Source organism: Pyrus communis, chromosome 3, assembly GCF_963583255.1.
Source record: "Pyrus communis chromosome 3, drPyrComm1.1, whole genome shotgun sequence".
Lineage (NCBI taxonomy): Eukaryota > Viridiplantae > Streptophyta > Magnoliopsida > Rosales > Rosaceae > Pyrus > Pyrus communis.
Genome location: NC_084805.1, coordinates 4,453,629 through 4,473,046, shown reverse-complemented (window position 1 = coordinate 4,473,046; position 19,418 = coordinate 4,453,629). Strand labels below are relative to the sequence as shown.

The 19,418-nt window shown below is 35.0% G+C and overlaps 1 protein-coding gene and 1 long non-coding RNA gene across 2 annotated transcripts; one reads left to right on the top strand and one right to left on the bottom strand.

Moving 5' to 3' along the window:
• Positions 1-821: 821 nt before the first annotated feature.
• On the top strand, positions 822-6,299 carry LOC137727747 (uncharacterized). The gene is made up of 3 exons (XR_011067848.1): positions 822-1,020; positions 1,237-1,338; positions 6,049-6,299. It is a non-coding gene; the product is annotated as an uncharacterized lncRNA (long non-coding RNA).
• Positions 6,097-16,009, bottom strand: LOC137727746 (MADS-box transcription factor 23-like). Its single transcript, XM_068466564.1, has 9 exons — positions 15,889-16,009; positions 15,447-15,635; positions 10,753-10,831; positions 7,777-7,838; positions 7,064-7,163; positions 6,913-6,954; positions 6,725-6,808; positions 6,345-6,523; positions 6,097-6,235 (listed from the first exon to the last, which is right to left on the bottom strand). The coding sequence occupies exons 2-9, from the start codon at positions 15,626-15,628 to the stop codon at positions 6,220-6,222; spliced, it is 744 nt and encodes a 247-aa protein (XP_068322665.1). The 5' UTR covers positions 15,629-15,635; positions 15,889-16,009; the 3' UTR covers positions 6,097-6,219.
• Between the last annotated feature and the right edge of the window lie 3,409 nt (positions 16,010-19,418).

The window sequence follows — 19,418 nt, the reverse complement described above, 5'->3', positions numbered from 1 at the left end:
TTAGAGATGATAAAATCATTTGTAGGTGAGGTTTAAACAAGAAACAACAAAATTTTGCTTTATGAAATTACGTTATTATCCTTAATTTTTTTTTGTTGTGATAGAAGATAAAAATGTATTTTTATCATCTTTTGGTTGACAAAAAAGATTTCATTAATATGTAGTTTAAATGACACTAAATCATTGGTTGTTTTGGCCACAAGTGTGCTACGTGAAAAACTTGAAGAAAATAAACGGCAATGATCAACTTAATGTGCAATAGTCAAGTTTAAAGAAGATTTTAATTAATTTTCAAAGTTAAAAACTATATGATAAGTTAGTTCAGTTTAAAGATTATGGATAATGCTAGAGTGTTCAAAATTTTAAACTAAATTTACAGATCAAAATATAAACCAAATTTGTAAACTAAATAATGTATCATAAATAGTAAATAAGCACGTTAATCAATACTTAAAAAAATTAAATCTCCTAACATATCCAAATACTATTTATGATGTTAGTATAGAATAAGGATCATCTTTGGATCATTTTTGTGAGGATTATTTGAATCCGTGTATCGTATCCATTCACGGTATATCGTGCAATCATAAATTATTTTAAATTAAACACAAATAATATCTGATTAAAAATAATTACACAATACACAATGAACATATGCGATTTACATATTTCCAAATCCTCACAAGAGGATCCGGATTCATTAGTATATGCCACATTGGCAGCCAATGCGACACTTGTACGCTAAACTTGTATCCGTTAATGGGGCCCAAGTTACGTGGGCTCATGTAGTCAAATGTAATCAAGTAATCAACAGCTCCTGAGATATTTTCTTCTCTCTCTACGCACAAGCAACGCTCCTTCTGGTTTCGTCGGAATTCGGACTCTTCGTTGCTTGTTGAACCAGATTTCATCTCCTCTCCTTAATCCGAGTTAAGCTTCTTGCTGATCACACTTTGTTTCCTGTAATCGAGGACTTCAGATCCGCAGATGTATTTTTCATGGCTTCCTTTTCACGCACAGGTGAAGACGATAAACATATGTGTGTATATGTATGTATACATATATATATATATATATATATAGTTATAGTTATTTATGGCGTGATGTGTATCTGAAGATGCATATCTGTGCGGCGACTGTATTTCTGTAACGTGTATATACTGAAAGTATTTCCTCTGTTTGTGATGGTTTTTGATATTTATGTATTTTCTTGCATTTTCTTCCGTATATTGACAGTAGACTTTGTGGCTGGGATGATTCGGCGTAGCGGTTTTTGTTCGATCAAAGTGAGGTGGATGCATTGCATTGGATTGGATTGGATTGAAATTGGTGAAACAGGTAATGAAATTCTATTTTCTACAAAGAAATAGCACTTTTAATTGGATGCAAGTTAGTTATTTATTATATTGCCCACAGGGATTGGGGTTTAGGGTTTAGGGTTTTGGGTTTGGACTAGTACTGAATATTAGAGTTTCTAAAGCTTTTGGTAGATATTTACTTGAACGATTGCAAAGTTTTGGGTTTGTAGGTTTTTCTGCTGTGTATTAGGAATATATATGTGTGTGTGTAGGGTAATGTTTTCTTATCATATTCATGTTATGGTGCTAGAGACTAGAGTAATACGGTGACCAGCCCATTCAGATTGTAATATATGATAATGTAGTAAGGAGTTAGTACTAATATGTATAGTTTGGGACTGCTTCTGGAACGGCTAAAGGTGCTTTCTGCTAAGGACAAGCCCTACCATTACCAACATCATTTGGCAGAAAAACTTGATAATGATTTTGGGTCATTTGAACTTGTCTTCTAGAAAAAAGTGTTTATGAGCATAAGTTCTTCCTACAAATGCAGTCCCAAAATGACCCTTGTTTAATTAATTTATTTTTTTCAAAAAAAAAAAAATTGTTATTAATTAATCCATCTTTTGGTATAAATCAATTCTGTTCATATCGCGTAAAGCAATTGAGGGTTTTGTTTTTGAATATAAATTGGTCTGGGTTTTCAGTAATCTTTATGAAGCCTTATGGATCATGGGTATCTGTTGAATCTACCCATTGAAAATTTTGTTTGTGGATCAATAGATGATTGGATGCCAAATTATCGATGCTTTGGTATGAAAGTAACTCACCAACTTCTGCACTTGGTTCAAGCAATAAGTTACAATTATGTATCTAGTCTAGTGTATTAAAAAGTAAAAGTAAGAATGTGATAATTCACTTTGTATTAAAGTTTAAGATAATAGGTGTAGGTTTACATTAGACTTGGGCAAAGAAAACGAAAACCTGAAAAACCAACCAAACCAAGCCATTTTGGTTGGTTGGTTTGGTTGGTTAGCCAACCCTATCTAGGGGGAAAATGCTATGTTGTTGTTGTTGGTTTATAAAACCAAACCAGACAGAAAGAATCAGTTTACTGTGCGGTTTTGATTTTTACAAACGTGGGTTAACCAAACCAAACCACTTATAATAAAATATAAAATAGTACATAATACATAATACATAATACATATAATATTGTATGAAGAACACACATAAATATTATATATATTAATATTTTATCAAACATCTTGGAGTTATGAGATTAGAAGTTTGAGACTTTTAGTTGAGTTATGAGATTAAGTATTTTCACGTTATGAGCTTGTAAATTTAAGTTCCAATGTTGACTATGATTTTTTTTTTTTTAATTGATAAGTTAAAATTTTTTTTTCTAATATTTACTTTGTCAATAGCTCTGAATTTTCCATTGGGTAAACATGCATGTTAAACCGCAAACCGAACCAAACCAAACCACAACATTGGTGACCTGATTACATTGGTTTTAGGCCATTGTGGTTCGTTTGTGGTGAAATATAGGCAAGCTGAAGTATACAGATGTAAAGTTTACATCTGTATAAATACAATAACAGTATAAGTAAAGCACAGTATGATCATTAATATCTTATTTTCCCAAATGTATGTGTGTATGTGTGTGCGCACGCATGCGCATGTAGGTTTATCTATGGGTCTGCATACCTGATTAGCATATTAGTTAAGAAACTCAAGTTCTTAAGTACAGATTAAGTTTGGAAGAAGAGGTGTTTAGAAATAAAAACTCTTCTAAATACTTGATTGTTTTAATATTAGGCATCTTTTCCCGTAGAAAAGCTACACCCAGTACCTCAAGTTAAGTGAAGTACTTCGCACACAAAGCAAGGAAAATGTGCTAGAACTTCCCCATCCAGACCTACCCCCCAACCTGATAAACTCTGCAATCAGTTTTTAGAATCAACAGGTCTTCACATCGTTCATTTGAATGCTGCCGATATCCCTTCCTTTTCCAACCACCGGATAATTCAAATTGATGAAGCAACTGGATGTATAAAAGAATCTAGAACATTTAATGAATAAAATGTCTCCCAGATGACTCAATTTTCTCCCAAGAACTATTTGTGTCACCTTTCTATTCTATATTGGTATTCAAAAATATCGAAACTGATCACTAATCCAACAACATAATATTCGGAGGACTTATAGCTCTAAGGTCTAAGTTTTCTTTTGTTTATCTTTTTCTTGCGTTTTTTTGCCCAGTTTGTTAACCCAAAAATAAAAAAATATTCAAAGGACTCTTCAGACCGAGCAAGGTAGCATATGTACATTTACAGCATGCAAAGTGAATTAAAAAAAGGAATGCAACATCTCATCTAAGAGACTTTGATAGAAATATTTACTCAGTTTTCAAGAAAAAATGGAGGTAGTGAAAATTGGATTGCATCCCTTCTTATCTGGAAACTCCTAGGCCACCTTTTAGAAGATTAAATAGAGAGTTTTTTTAGCACCTGTTGAATTTCAAATGTAAATAAAGATCCTTCCACACTTTTTTAGCAAATGGTGATTAAGTAAATGGGTGATTAATTTATCTTCATTACCTTTTTATACATTTAACATCAATTGGCACAAAAATTCCTCCAATATTGGGTCACCAACAACAAAGGATTATTTTGCAACTAAAGAGCTAAAATATTGATCATTGTTTCCACACAGGCAAGAATCTTGGGTTAGCTTATAGTAGATTTGCTTTTTGATTGCTGCGCACTGTTTGTTTGGTATTCAAATTTTAAATCAGTGGTTGAGCTTTATGTAATAGATTTTACAGAAGACCAGAAAATCGATTATTTTTAAGACTTGCATTTTGTGAAATCATGGTAGTGCAGGCAGCCCCCTCTTTGATTTTAGGATAACAATAAATACCAACCATGAAGCATTTTTTCTTCAAATCAGAAGTGTTAGTAGCTTGTTTGTTTTTATGCTTGCTGCTGTTCTTGTTCATTTTATCTTTTAGTCATACCATAGAATGACAGCAGTGAGTAGTATTCCTTCTTGAAATCCTGGGCCTCTAAAAAGTGTCTTGGAAGTAGGAGTAAATCTTGAGAAGAGTGTTAATACTTTTAAAGTATTGGCATGATGACCTTCTAGTTTATTAAATATGTATTGATTGCCTTCGAAGTTATTAAATATGCACTGGTTATGTTTTTTTTATCATGATTACAAATAAAACAGAAAGTTACTACTTACCACATATCAACCACAAATTGGTTTTAGAAACAGAGGATATAGTTGAAGATTTTGTAGTAAAATATCTTATTCAATCATTCAGGAGGCCTGTTTTAGACTAGCACAGTGGCTAATAATAGGAACAGTTTCAATTTGGCAAAAATTATTGAGCCAGCAATCTACTATTTGGAAGTTTCCTTTCTGGATTAAAATCACGTTGAGAAGCTTTAACGACAGTAGTGAATTGTCCTATCTGTTAGCTGAGATTGAAAAGATTGCTGCGGGAGATTTGGATCTTCCATGATTTTCAGAATTTCAGTGTAGAGGTTTTTCCTCTTATCAATTTTCACTGCAGATGCACATAATGTGCTATACGTTTTAATTTCTCTGAGTACATCATAGAAGCCTGCAAGCACTACTAATGCAATTAAGCCCTTACATTACGAAGATTCTAGTGGTTTGTCTCTTATTATGTGCCAAATTAATAAATCAAAGTAAATGGGTCTGCTAATGCGCTGGACATTGTGCGGACTAAATATATTAACCCATGCCTACTTGTGTTTTCTGTATCATCTGTGTGGTAGTGATATAAAATGTGAACATAGTGCACACATTCTCATTGTTGTATCTCAGATCTCCTTTAATGTGCAGAGCAATGTTATGTGGTTTTGGGTAATCTACTTCTACTTCTGGGGAGTCCAATGTCTGAAATTCTGGCTTTCTGTCACTGCACTTTCTAATGTACTACCTTTAAGTGACAAGGGAATTTATGAATGGAACTCAGGGAAATCTTTCTTTTTCACCTTCAGAATTATAACAAACTTCATATGAGTGATCTCATGTACTGCTAATCTTTAACTCAACTACAAATTGATAAACTCTTAGAAATTATAGTTAAATTTTTTTTGTTGGTTTATAAATGTTTACTAGTTATAAAAATATTTTCATCCTGTTTATAGGACATGCCTTTTTTTCTTTCTCATCTATTCTATGTGTTACTCTGTTAGTCTGCGTATGTTGCTGACTCATAGTTTCAGCAGGTTGTTTATCTACAGTTATCAATACTTTGTTCTTAGAGGTACAAGATTTATCTGAAATAATAATTGGATTGTTAAGTACTAATTGTTCATGCAAAAGATGTTTTTCTCAATATACCTGTGAATCCTCAACAACAAGAAAAACAAAAATAAAACAATACGATAGAAGCCATATACTGGTACAAGCAGGGTAAATACAGGTTTACTCTCTAAAGGAGAATATCTCGTTATCTTCTTAAATGTATCTTCCATGATATTGTTCCGTGTCTCCATATTTCTTATTTAACTATTTTTCCATCAGAATTTTACTGCTAGAATTAATAAAAACATAATGGTCAGTTTGAAAGTCATCTAGGTATAACAATTGACAATTGTTATCTGATTGGTCACAACACATATTTAATGCAGATAAAAGTTGGTCCTGACACAATTCTCTCCCATATTGTATGAACTTACACACTGGTTGTCTAATTTTTTTACAGAAATGCGAAGTTTGTTTGACAGAACATTTCGTACCAAAGCTTTTGGTCCTTCGGTTGGATACATTTACTGTAGTATGACATTTCGCTCCTAGAAGATTGGCTTTCACTGCGGTGCAAGTTGTCTGCATTCTGCATTATGACATGGCCATCCACAACTGTGAAACAGCTTTGCTAATGCAGTTGTAATCTGTTGCACAATTTGAATAGATGTTAATAACATAATCAAAATAGTGAGCTTTGCTTATTTTTTCTTTTTGGGGGTTGGTCATTGGAATCAATATGGTATGCTATATTACTCTTTAGTGGGGTTATATACTGGTACTTCATTGTTCTTAGGACCAGGCCCAGGCTGAGTTTGATTCTGTGGCTGGCTTAGCTGCAGATGGATGGGTGCATGCAAATCATATTCATTACTGATGCTATATGGAGGCTGGGAACTTTTGTTTCCTCGATTCACATCCCTTGCTTCATAAACCTGAGATTAAAATATTCTGTGTTAGTGTTTGCTGGAGAGAACATCTTTGCGTTTGCTTGATAAGTATAATTAACATAATGGCTTTGTGTTTTAAGCTCATTTGGTACCTATCACTTTCCCTACCCATTGCCTATCTCTATCCTTTAGATGAATTATATTATGTGTTAAATAGTAAAGTAGAGCTTAATGTGAAGATAATACCTTCTTTTGCAGTTCCTCATTCTCTTTACTTATGAGGTTTAGCTTCTTATACAGTTCTATATTTTCTTGATGTATGAAAATTTCCTGAAAATAAAGTAGAAAAACAAAGGTAATATGCATCAATTTACCCCCAATAAAATGAATTAATATTAATCAACTGGGGGAAATTGAGCCAGCTCTTGGGCAACCTTCTGGCTCAGTTCTTTTATTTCATCATTAAATATCTGGTTCTGCAGAATAGGAAAAAAAAAAAAAAATGAGTGCCATGCATGTGCTGTATAAAGAATGGAGCATGGAATTATTAAGTGAGACTATAATCAGGGCTTAGGCTTTTGATACCTTTTTCGTCCGGACACCTTTCAAACTCATCTCCAGCTGGCTTTCCAAATTCTGTAGATCTTTGGCACTCAAACCAGAAAGTTCTTCCCCCGTTAACTGCCTGCATAATTTACAGAAGGTGTGTGGGTACACTCTAAACATTCTCACAAACTAATTCATATACACTGAATGTTACTTTGTGAAATGTTTTGTACAAAGTTGCATTTCAGTTGATTTAAAGCTCCGTCTCTTTTAAAAACTGCCTAAGGAGGAAGCATAGGGAACACCCAGATCATTTAGGTTTAGGTCAATGTGTTGTTGGGCTCCATTGTGGTCCTCAGTTTTTAAGAGTTCAGAGACATTTCCTGTTTCCTTTTGTGAAGATCTCTTGAGATTGCATCTATATTTTCTATGTTAGGGCTGAGCAGCTAGATACTAATTATTTATTAATTTATTTATTTTTTCTGGTAGATTCAGTGGACTTCTTGTCCACTGCTACTGTATTTCCTCAATTGGTGCTAATTATTTGTTCTGTTTCTTATCGATAATCAAGAAACCTCGTTTCATTAGTCTTCCTCCACATCGAAAAGGTTTTCTGGGCTGGTAGTTAGATGAACCTTAATTAGTATGATATCCTTTTGAATAAGCAACATGAAATATGCATTGTTATGTTTTGGTACTTGAATCAAATTGCTAGGCTATGTTGAAGATTCAATATAAAGCAATGATTGTACCTGTGGCATTCTTCCAAGTACTGCAATTGTTGCCTCAAGCTTGCTGCCTCCCTTTGCCAAAACTATTTGGTATAAATTCAATAAATGTTGTCATGCATGAAATAAGAACTAACTAGATGAGCATTTATAGGAGCACTAGAAAATGTTAGCAAATGTAAAATCACACATCAGGAGTCTGAAGCATGCGTATTTTATTTTATTTTTTAATTGTATTTTCTTTGTTTTGAAAATACATATCTTGGGCCTCTCCACGTATCACCAATTGGTTTTGGTTGCATGTGCTCACAATTTAAAGATTATAGGAACATTGGTGAACTACAAATTTCATCATAGTTTAGGGTACAATTTGGTGGTTTCTTTGCTGTTCTGTCTAACTCTTCCAAGAATCCGTTTCAAGGAAGTCTTGCTACCATATGGTAGTAACTCGCTTTGTTCCATTTCTATTCTTATCATAGCCAATCTGAATAAAGCAAAGGCCAATGCCCGTTGACTGGGGTTTACATGAATACGTCTATACCACACATGGTCAACTAGCCCGATGGACCATGCCAACTGAGAACATCATGGATGGTCCACTCAGATGGCGTATGGTTTGAGGTTTGTCACAAACGTGCATCTTATGCTGGTGAATATTATTATTCCTTGTTTGATCCCAAACGTGCATCATATGTCTGCTCTAAAGGTTGCATTTTCACTTATTTACTAAGCTAGTTGATGACTACTAATGGTACAAACTTGTTGAGAGCAGGTGTCTAGATCATTCTACTGATGGAACAAACAACAACATTACCGATGACTTACCTTTATTGAAATTGAAGGATGTTACCTGCCATGCATAGTATCCTCCGCACTAAAGAGCAAATTACAACAACATTCACCTGTTGTGAGCTGTTCAGAAGTGCTGCAATCTTGTTTGGTAAACTCTAATAGCTCCCATGTTTTACTGAAACCCTAGGATACAACCATGTCACCTTTTTCTCTTCATCGTTATTGCTGGTTTTCAAAAGATATGGAAGTTGCTTGCCCACACCATTTATATCACCATTTGTGTCCATCAACACAAAGATTTTCATTCTGCACTTGTTTCTTCAATTTTTCTTCCCATCAATCAAGGAATTCTTGTGGGAGGCCTTGATTTACATTTCCAGAAACTATATGTTACCAATAACTATGGAAATGGAAATATTCCCTTCCACCGTACTGCAATAGTACGCTGAAGTTTTTTTGTTATGTGGGGCAGGTCGAATTTCTCATTGGATCAATATATTAACTTCGTTGTTGTTTCTTCAGAATTCTGATGCCCGAAACCTTTGATTATTGAAATTTTAGCCTGGGCAGGATTACCAGGCTGTCTATCTTTTTGTAAATATAAAGCCTTCAAATTGAATATGAGTTGGAATAGTCTGAAACTGCTGGTTCAAGACAGACGAACTATTATTCAATGGAATTTTTCTTAAGGTTGGATCCTTAAACTGTTGGTGCCATCAAAGCTTCAGCACCAACATACTTTCTTTTGGACTATTGTTATTTTCTTCTGCAAATGCAAACGAATATGCATTAGCTTAAGGCATTGCCTCATTGAAGTGGACTATTGTACATAAGATAAGTGTAGGTTGCCCTGACATTGCATCTTTGTTTTCCTTTTATCTACAACCCCTCAGAGACAGGCTTCATTGTTAACTCCACATGTTCACGTTTGTATTCTTCCCACCACAATTTCAGGCTGGTTTGGCGTTCCAAGGATGTTAAATGGTTCTTTTGAGTACCGTGGCTATTTTAGATAGCTACATTCTTTTGAAGAGTGGTTGAGATACGGGTAGTTCTCTTCTCATAAGAAACAATATAATCTAGGCTTTACTCAGGTATTTTCTTAAGTAGCATCCCTGAAAGGAAAGTGCTATCCTTGTCTAAGTAATATAGAAGAAAGCCCCTTGAAGAGAATTCGAATTGTAATATCAACTTGTAGACTTGTGATTCTATTTGCTAGAACTTCAGTTAATCTTTAACAAGTTATTTAAACTTAACTAATGTCAGCTATATCATATATGAGAAAGAAGCTTTCCCAGAGCAGTCTATTGATCGTGAAAATCATTAGTGAAACTCATATCCCTTTCCCTCATTGCGTCGTAGTATTAGTATTTTAAATTAAAACCCTCAACTAGGAAGAATGACTAGTTTGCATGGCATACCTTACAACTTCATTAAACACCGCGTTTCACCTGAGTCCGTTGAAGGACAAGGTCATTAACACAAATCCCTTCGCTTACGTGTTTCTTTTCCTATCTGGACTCCACAGTTGATTATTGTGAGCGTCGCAAGAACATGTACCTGTATTTCCTGAATGATCTTGTATTTCCAGGCATCGGATTGTTTTTCCTTTTGCATTCCACTACTCTTCCGACCTAAGTGTTCTCACTTTTTGATAATTTATTTGAGACTTTCATTCTCATGTGTTTTAGGCCTTTGGAAAATGGTGCAATTGTATGATTTCTCCTGCCACTTAGTTTGTCAATGTACTTAGCCTGTTTTCCTTATAATGCTTTATGCGTCTCTTAATGAGTTAGGTGCCAAGAATGCGTTGAAGAGGATAGGGCTCTACAATTGTCTCAGAAGTTTTGTAGTGAAAACTGGTAGTAATATCCGAGTCGTAATTTCTACTACTTTCTCGCTATTTCTATGTTTGCTTTTCTATAATCTCTCCTAAAGATGTAATGCAACATTGCTCAGGAGGGATTATGTTGGCTAATGTTTGTTACTATGCATAGGCAAAACCATAGAGCTACGGAATTGAAGAAGTGGTATGCATGCATAGGCATTAAGTAGAGCATAGAAAACTTTATGAAAGCAATTCTGGCTAGCATGTACTCATTGTAGACGAAGTTTATTGCTTAATGTTTGCCAGTATTAGATATAGATATAATGCCTCTATACAGTATAATTGCAGGTATTCAGCAGAAAGAAAATTGGAGTGGTTACCTTGACTTCTGCAGCAGGATTCAGCAGTCGATGATGCTCAGCTTTCAGTTTGTTGAAGCGATCGATAACTGATTTCATGCTGGTAAGAAATTCATAGCGTTATGGTCGTTAGATGCAAAAATCATGTAAGTTCTGAATATTCTATAGGTTTTGGTTTCTGGACCAATGTGATTGCTTTAGTGTTGATGCAAGTAAAATTCCTACAATTTTGTGCGTAAAAAGACAGAAGGCAAATGTAAGAAAGAAAGTGCAATTGATTTGTACCGTATGTGTTCAAGTGACTAAAGTAAAGTCAAAATCCGTATAATCTTTTTAATTATTGTTTTAAACAAGTTTATCAAGCATTTAGGGGATACTTGTAATCTTTGTTAACATTTGTTTTAAACGGGTTTACGGAGATCTGTAAACCCGTTTTTTCTATGCAGACAATGCTGCAGGAGGGGCAAATGTTCAGCAACTTGAGCTATAAGTTCCTTTATGTATTAAGGAATCTGGCAATACTTTTTCATGGTGTTACATATTTTGGTTCGTTTCAATTGCTGAAATGATAATATTTGTTTAGTGATATTTTTCTTCCCGCCAATAAAAGAGGCCCTACGTTAGAATCCCCCTCCATTATTTGATTAAAAAGAAAGAGAAGTCATCCTATGTCAAATCTGAGGTGATTGCCAAATCCAGTAACTAGGTCACTGATCTACTAGCGTATTACTCAAGTGAGAATCTGGTTTCTTAGTTTTTGAGCAAACAATATTATTTAAACTAAGGGATGGGGGTGGGCTTAACCTCCCAATAGGCTAGCAATAATGTGGTTCAAATTCACTTTTGGTAAGAATCGAACCTATGACTTTTCACTTACAAGTGAAGAGGAATGTTATTAGACCGTAATATAAGTGGCCCGGTTTCATAGTTTGTAGCCTTGAAATGAGCTAGTTGAAACCCTATCTTAATTACCGAAATTCATTTCTCCTCTTATTTTTGTACCCTTAAAATCCTTAACACTAATCCTAACCTTATCAAGAAATCTCCCGCAGACACTCATTTTTACTCAAATCATCATCTTTGGTAACTCTATGGAGCCTTAAAACCCTCGCCCCAACTTAACGAAGAGATCTGATGAAAACTTCAGTGACCATTGCAAGAGTGGACTCAAACCCTCCTCAATAATGGCTTCGTCTAACTCTATTCAAGTAGACTTTAACGTACAAGAAAGTGTTGGATGGCCTATATATATATATATATATATTGGCTAGTGTTATCCACACACTCCTTTTACTTCTTACACACTCCTCTCAATTTTCGATTATTGAACCAGATGAATTGAAGAAGATCAATTGCTAAAAATTAGTATGTGAATAGTTGAATCCCCTATAAGCTGATGTGGGGCTGTCATACAAAGCAAGAGGACTAGGGAACAAAATGGCTACCTTTCAAGAACTAAGTTTCCCTCTTGGCAAAGAACAATACTTATCCTAGTAGATATAAGATAAACAAACATAAAGCTGCCGAGAGAGAGATTTGAACTCGCGTGCATAATTCTCTCTAGTCAATATGGGTACACTCACGTATGCATCATAATCCTTATGTTAAGGTAGAAAATCCTAAGACGTTACTAAGAAGAAACAACTAGTTTTGATGTTGATGCTGATACCAATGCCAATGCCAATGCAAATTCCAATATCAATACCAAAGAAAATGCGAACCGATGAAACAAAACAAAAATGAAAACAGCCCAAAACTAGAGAAGGAGAAATAGCAAAAAACCAAGAAAAGTTGAGGCCAACCAATGTGTATTTCTTATTCCATTCAGTAAAGGCTTAATTGGATAAATAGTCTCCGTGGTGATAGGGTAGTTAGAAGATAACTCATGTGGTTAAAAAAATTAATGGGGGTGTATTCAATTGGGAATTTGAGAGATTTTAATGGATTTATAAATCTATGGATTTTTATGGAGTTTAACCGATTTGTAGAGATTCTATGTTGATTCAATTCCCTCGAAATCTCATAGGCAGAGGTGAGATTTGTTGATGCTTAAAATACATTACAAAATCTCTCCAAATCTCAACTTTTCCAAATTCTTTAAATTCAAATTTTAATTGAATACACCTATAATGTTATAAACTTATTTAAAATTCTAATTGAATACACCCGAATTTCTAAGGATTTTAATAAACTATCTTAAAATCCTGATTGAATACACATTGAATTTCAGAGAATTACTTAAAATCCTAATTGAATACCCCTAGATTTATTAAAAGAATTAAAATCTATCAAAATCTCAATTGAATATACCTTCATAAGATTTAAGTCCATGTAGTGAAGTCTGCTAGGATTTAGGCCTAAAATTTGAAATTTCATCAACTATCTTTTAATTGTTAGCACATGAGCCTCACATATGAGGCTATAAAAAGATAAAGTTAGTCTCACATGTAAACCTCACGTGCTAACAATTAACGGAGAGTTTTGTTCTAGCCTCATATGTATGGCTCGAGTACTAATAATTAACAGAGAGTTGACAGAATTTTCAATTTTGGACCTAAATTGTAAATCCTAATAGACTTTGACACAAAAGCTTAAATCCTAATTTTCTTTCTACCACAAGAACTATCTTCTGAAGAAAATTGAGTGCAACTTCCGTACATTACTCTGATGCTTTCCTTAATTCCACCATCTCTTGGAATTTTGAATCCTCCGTTTCTTTCAAGATTATTATTTTTTGTTCGACTCATTTGAGGCTCTACTAGCAAATTAACCAAGATACCATTTCGTTGCACCCCTCAAATCAAATATTCTATCATTTCAATAAGTTTTGACAAATGAATGCCAAGTTTCGCTTCTGGCACATTGATTTGGTGTCCGTGGCTTATTTACCTTTGACCATGGCTGGAAAGTTCAAGCACTTATTAGGTGATTGAGGACTTATAGTCTCTGTATTATTCATTTCATTTGTTGAACCATTTGAGATGGAAAATGATTTTAAGGCTTGCAATATTTTACAGAAGCTACAATATTTCATGAGGCTTTGTCCCTCTTAAATGAATCAACAATTTTCACGAAAACAACTAGCTCCTGCAGATGAATTATTTAGCTAGTAATGTTGGAGATACGTTCATACTAAACTGACTAGTTATAATAGATTTTGAATCATTTTCACACTAACTATCAAATTATAGCTAGTAATGTTAGAGATTCTCTAAGCATTATTGATATAGCCTATAGCCTGCTGGGCAACTCTCAAAATTTTGTTTAACGCTTACAAAATTGCACGATCCAATATAGATAAAACTTAAGAGTAACAAAATATAACCTAATATAACCACAATATCATGTTTCAACTAAATCTTTGTTCTGATTAGTACAAACACTCTTCCTTCACCTGATTAAGGCACTGAACGAAGATAAAACAATGGTGAAGAAATCATTCACGTCAAATTGCTAAAGGTTCTCTTCACAAGCGAGCATTCAAAAGGCTACAACAACCAAGTGCCGCTGATCATTATGAAGTCATCGTGGACGGAGATCAGAAAAGAAATCGGTTTTTAACATGGAGATTAGGTATATATAGAGAAGTAAACTATCTTCCCACATCATCGCTGTTGATCAAGTTGTCAAAATGTCACAAATGAGTCTGCGAACGATGAGGGCACTTATAAAGTAAGTTTGTCCATGGTTATGGTATTAAAGTGTATTTGTCGACGATATAAACGTAGCTACGATTTAATAGCACGAATTAACATGGTTGTGTTATTCCAGTTGGAGGAGGTATGATCAAGTACACTTCATCTAAGAACTTTGTCATTGTAAGAACTACTGACAAATCAATGACGAGACAACACAATTAATCTTAAGGACGAAAAAGTAAGGAGAAGCATGCATGGGGTTGCTGAATGTCCTCCTCGTGCATGCTTTAGACCTTAAAGTGTCATAAACTCTATCTCTCGAACACCACCACCACAAACCAAACCCCCCCCCCCCAAAAAAAAAAAAAAAAAAACAACTGCGAAAGAGAAAACGGACTAATTACTGAGAGAGACATACACGCTCAAACGCACACATCTCAAAATCCCCTCTTCATTGAACATTACTAAATAACTAAATTTAATGTAATTTTGTATCATGCATTCACTCCATCATGTTTCTATTTATCATTATACGTAAATAGTCAGTTGTTGCCTATATATGATAATTGAATCCTTTATATAGCACACTGTGAGAAGCATTCATATGTAAATACTTTTATCTGTAACCTTTTTTGCGTTGGAAGTTTTTAAAGGCAATTTCGTATCAGAGATAATATAACTTTCTGAGTTCCTATGCAAAAAGACAAGGGAAAGTTATACACAGTCATGACATAAGACTGGAAGCAACCACATGGCCAAATAACATCTTCGGGTAAGTAATTCCACATGCTTTATACAGATTCATAAAAAATGGACGCTACAGCTGATAGATGTTGTCTGAACTAGTCCAATAACAAGTCCACCTCAAATCCTATGCTAGAACATACAGCATATATCAACATCGATTCATAAATTCTACTAAGTCAGCTTGGAAAATTAAAGACAAAATATAGAACAAGTAGTTCTAGTTCCAGTGCAAACTCAGTCCAACAAAATAGTTCACAGGCAATATATATATATAGAGAGAGAGAGAGAGAGAGAGAGAGAGAAAGAGAGAGAGAGAGGGAGAGATCTAACCTAGTGCTAGCATAATCGTAAAGCCTGCCGGTGCTAGAGAAGATAATCAGTCCAACCTCAGCATCACAAAGGATTGATAGCTCCTTAGCCTTCTTAAGCAACCCATTTCTTCTCTTCGAAAAGGTCACTTGCCTACTCGTCGAATTGTCAATCCTTCGAATCACAATTTTTCCTCTCCCCATACCTTCTCTATTAGATCGGTAGATACATAGAGAAATTACATCAGTTACTCATATTCAGTAGATTTTTTCTATTCAAGAGAATTGATTATCAAAACCTAAAGCAAATGAGACCAAAAGCATGTCAGAAATAACAGTAATATGAAGCAAAAGGAGATCATCAACAAGAACCAAGAAAACCCAAAAGAACAAAGATCATCCATCGTACTTATCCCCAAAAAGAAGTCTTTTTTCCTAAAAAAATAAAGGTGCAGAGAGCTTACTTAGAAGATTAAACAAGCTATGGAGAAAACAGTTGCAACCTCCTCCGCTCTTTCCTTAATTTTTTCAGATGTAACCTCTAACTAAAATTTATAAATACTTTATATGGAATGCCACAAAAGTAGAAACGCTGTTTTTTTGTGGAAACATGGTATGGACCATGGAGGGAAACCGCCTAGAGGTAATGGTCTGGACCGGAAAGCCCACTCGGTAGAGTAGACAAAGTCCACTCTACTCGCTTTTTGAGGCCGACATTTTGTCGGGTGAATCAAACAAAGCTTGTTGACCAGCAGGAGGGAATCAGAATGGGCACGCGTAAGAAGAAGGGAGCGAGTGTTGGCGAGTGTACATGAAAAGCGTGGGGAATTGGGAATCCTCGGACTCCCAGATAGGCCCGGGATTCGTGGTGTGTGTGTGTGCACAAATGATGGGAGAGGGTGACATATAGGTGATTGACACGTGTTGTTTGCGAAACCAAGGGCGCTCTCTTCCTTTTTGGGAGGGCGTTTTGGCTTTCTCAATTCTCATTGGTCCTGCCTGCCTGCCATTAATATATATATATAGTCTTGCCCTGCCTGCTATTAATATATATGCCCACCACCTGTTCTTGTCTCATAAAATATATTTAGGGACTTATGTTTATTTTAAGTATTTAAATTGAGTAAAATAAAACAAAATTAAGATACAGAAAGAAATAAATGAGAGGAAACTATTTTCTCAAAATCAATATGTAATTTTTATTATTGTGATTGAATTTTTTTATTATTTTTTAATTGGTAATTACATACACTCTCAAATTGCTATGTGTGTCTGTTGGTCAATTGCTGATTTCTGTGGATTCTATGTAGGTGAATTATTGACAACCATTTAGCGTGTGAAGGAGGATTTCGAATAAAGATGCCAGAAAAAGTTTATTTTGTTCTCTATGTTTGTTATATATGTACCAACTTAAAGAAAGTTTGCGCACTTAATTAGCTTATATGTATATGTTTGGGTTTCTTATGTCTAACATTTTTTCTTCTTCTTCTAAATAATAGTTCAAGCAAAGGCTAGAGTTGATAATCAACTAATTTTTTTTTTTAACAAACAATATTATCTACACTAATTAAGGGGTGAGGGAGTGGGCTAAGCCTCACAATGGGTTAGTAATAATGTGGCTCAAAATCTCTATTGACGAGAATCGGACCTAAGACTTCTCACTCACAAGTGAAGAGGAATACCACTAAACCGTAGTACTAACTATTCTTAAGTGACGATGAGAGAATACCACCCTCTTATCCCTATTAAGCTGACAATTCAGATCTGGAGCCCCCTCTCCTTGACAATTGAGTCTATGCCACCACTTGAGAAGTTCACTCAGCCTCGGTTCAAGACGTTCCGCGGAGATTGGGTTTCGGATTACCACATTATGCATTACCAAAATGCCATGGTGTTAATGATGCCTGGATGTGTAAGATGTTCCCATCCACACTAGAAAGACCTACCATGAGATGGTTCCCGGTGTTACTAGCCAGATCCGTCGATTGCTTCAAGAGCCTAGCTGACCTTTTGACCAACACTTTCTCAATGTACTGTGATGTCCACAAACGTCATGAGGCCATGTTCAGAATGACTTCTTAGTGTAAGGATGAAAGTCTTAAGGCTTACCTAAAGCGTTTCCGTGCTGAATTAGGAGAGTAGATAAGCCAAACAATAGGATAGACCCCATGGTGTTTAAACAAGACCGATTCACTTCTCTCCCAGAAGCTGAACAAAAGAAAATACGACTATGTTACTCTAGCGGAGTGCATCGACGTGGAAGATGACCTCACAAACTGGGACAATAAAACCCTGAAGATAGTCACTGATTAGGACTATACCAAAAAGATTGACTAAAGGATGAACGACATGACATTCTTCCACCTTCTCCGCGTCAGACAAACAAAAGGAGGCATAGGGACCTGCAAGCTCTACCAAGCCAAAGTTATACACCGCTTTGAACACTAATGTCAACAACATTCTCCACAACATCAAGGACAAACCTACCTCTGATGTCCAAAGTCACTTCCTAAGCACCTAGCAAACAAAAATCCAAACGAATATTGCTCTTTCCACTAGAGTACTAGCCATACAACTTGAAATTTCTGAGAGACCACATTGAAGAATTGCTGGATCAGGGACATTGCTAGGAACACATTATGGGCAAGGCAAGAAAGGAGGATTCAGTTGAACCAAATGATAGGGACATGTCTGATAAGTGCAATGATGATGGTGATTGGTGCCCAGCGAAGAAACCTACTCTCAACATCAATTGTATTTATAGAGGGCAGCGGACTAACGCCAAGAAGAAGAGTCCCCATCACTCTAAGATGGACCCCTTTCAGACACCTCTAGATCAATTAGAAGAGCAAAATATGAACTACACAAGATTTGATTCCCTTCCTAAAGATATGTAGACTTTCTATTCCGGACTCAATTGCAACACCGCCATCTGCACAAAGACAAGTCCATGGAGAACTCATCTCCTTAACGTCCCACCATAGCCCGCTTATAAAAAATGATCCACGCATGATGTTATACTTAATTACTTATGTTATATCATTTTTTCTTATAACTATACCGGTGATTTAATTCTCTTTCCCAGAGATATGTAGGCAATCCTCCAACTTGATAAACTCTGCAATCAATTGTTAGAGTCAACAGGTCTTCAAATTGTTCATTTGAATGTTGCCTAATATCTCTTCCTTTTCCAACCACCAGATAATTTAAACTGAAGCAATTTTAAGTATGAAAGAATCTAGAATATTTAATGAATAAAATATCTCCCAGATGAGTCAATTTTCTCCCATGAACTATTTCTGTCGCCTTTTCCATATTGGTATTCAAAAATATCGAAACAGATCACCAATCCAAAAACATAATCTTCGGAACACTCATATTTCTATGGTCTAAGTTTTCTTTTACTTAGCTTTCTTGGGTTTTTACCTAGTTTGTTAAACCAAAAATAATAAATAATCGAATGACTCTTCAAACCAAGCAAGATAACAAATATTCATTTGTAGCATGCAAAGTGAATTAAAAAAAAGGAATGCAAATATCTCATCTGGGAGACTTTGATAGAAATATTTACTTAGTTTTTAAGAGAAATGGAGGTAGTGAAAATTGGATTGCATCCCTTCTTATCTGGAAACTCCTAGGCCACCTTTTAGAAGATTAAGCAGAGTTTTGTTAACATCTGTTGAACCCCAAATGTAAATAAAGATCATTCTGCATCTGTTTAGAAAATAGTGATTAATGAAATGGGTGATTAATTTATTTTCATTACCTTTATTTTATGCATTTAACATCAATTGGCACAAAAATTTCCTCCAATATTGGGTCGCCAGCAACAAAGGATTATTTAGCAACTAAGAGCTGCAATAGTAGTCATATTTCCACACAGGCAAGAATCTTGTGTTATCTTATAGTAGATTCACTTATTGATTGCTGCACACATTGTTTGTTTGGTATTCAAAACTAAAATCAGTGGTTGAGATTGATCTAATAGATTTCA

Coding starts and splice junctions, on each gene's coding strand:
- LOC137727746 (XM_068466564.1), bottom strand. CDS start 15,628: ATGGGGAGAGGAAAAATTGTGATTCGAAGGATTGACAATTCGACGAGT. Junction 7,164..7,776: donor TACTTGGAAGAATGCCACAG/GTACAATCATTG, acceptor TAAATTATGCAG/GCAGTTAACGGGGGAAGAAC. Junction 6,955..7,063: donor AAGGTGTCCGGACGAAAAAG/GTATCAAAAGCC, acceptor CCTATTCTGCAG/AACCAGATATTTAATGATGA.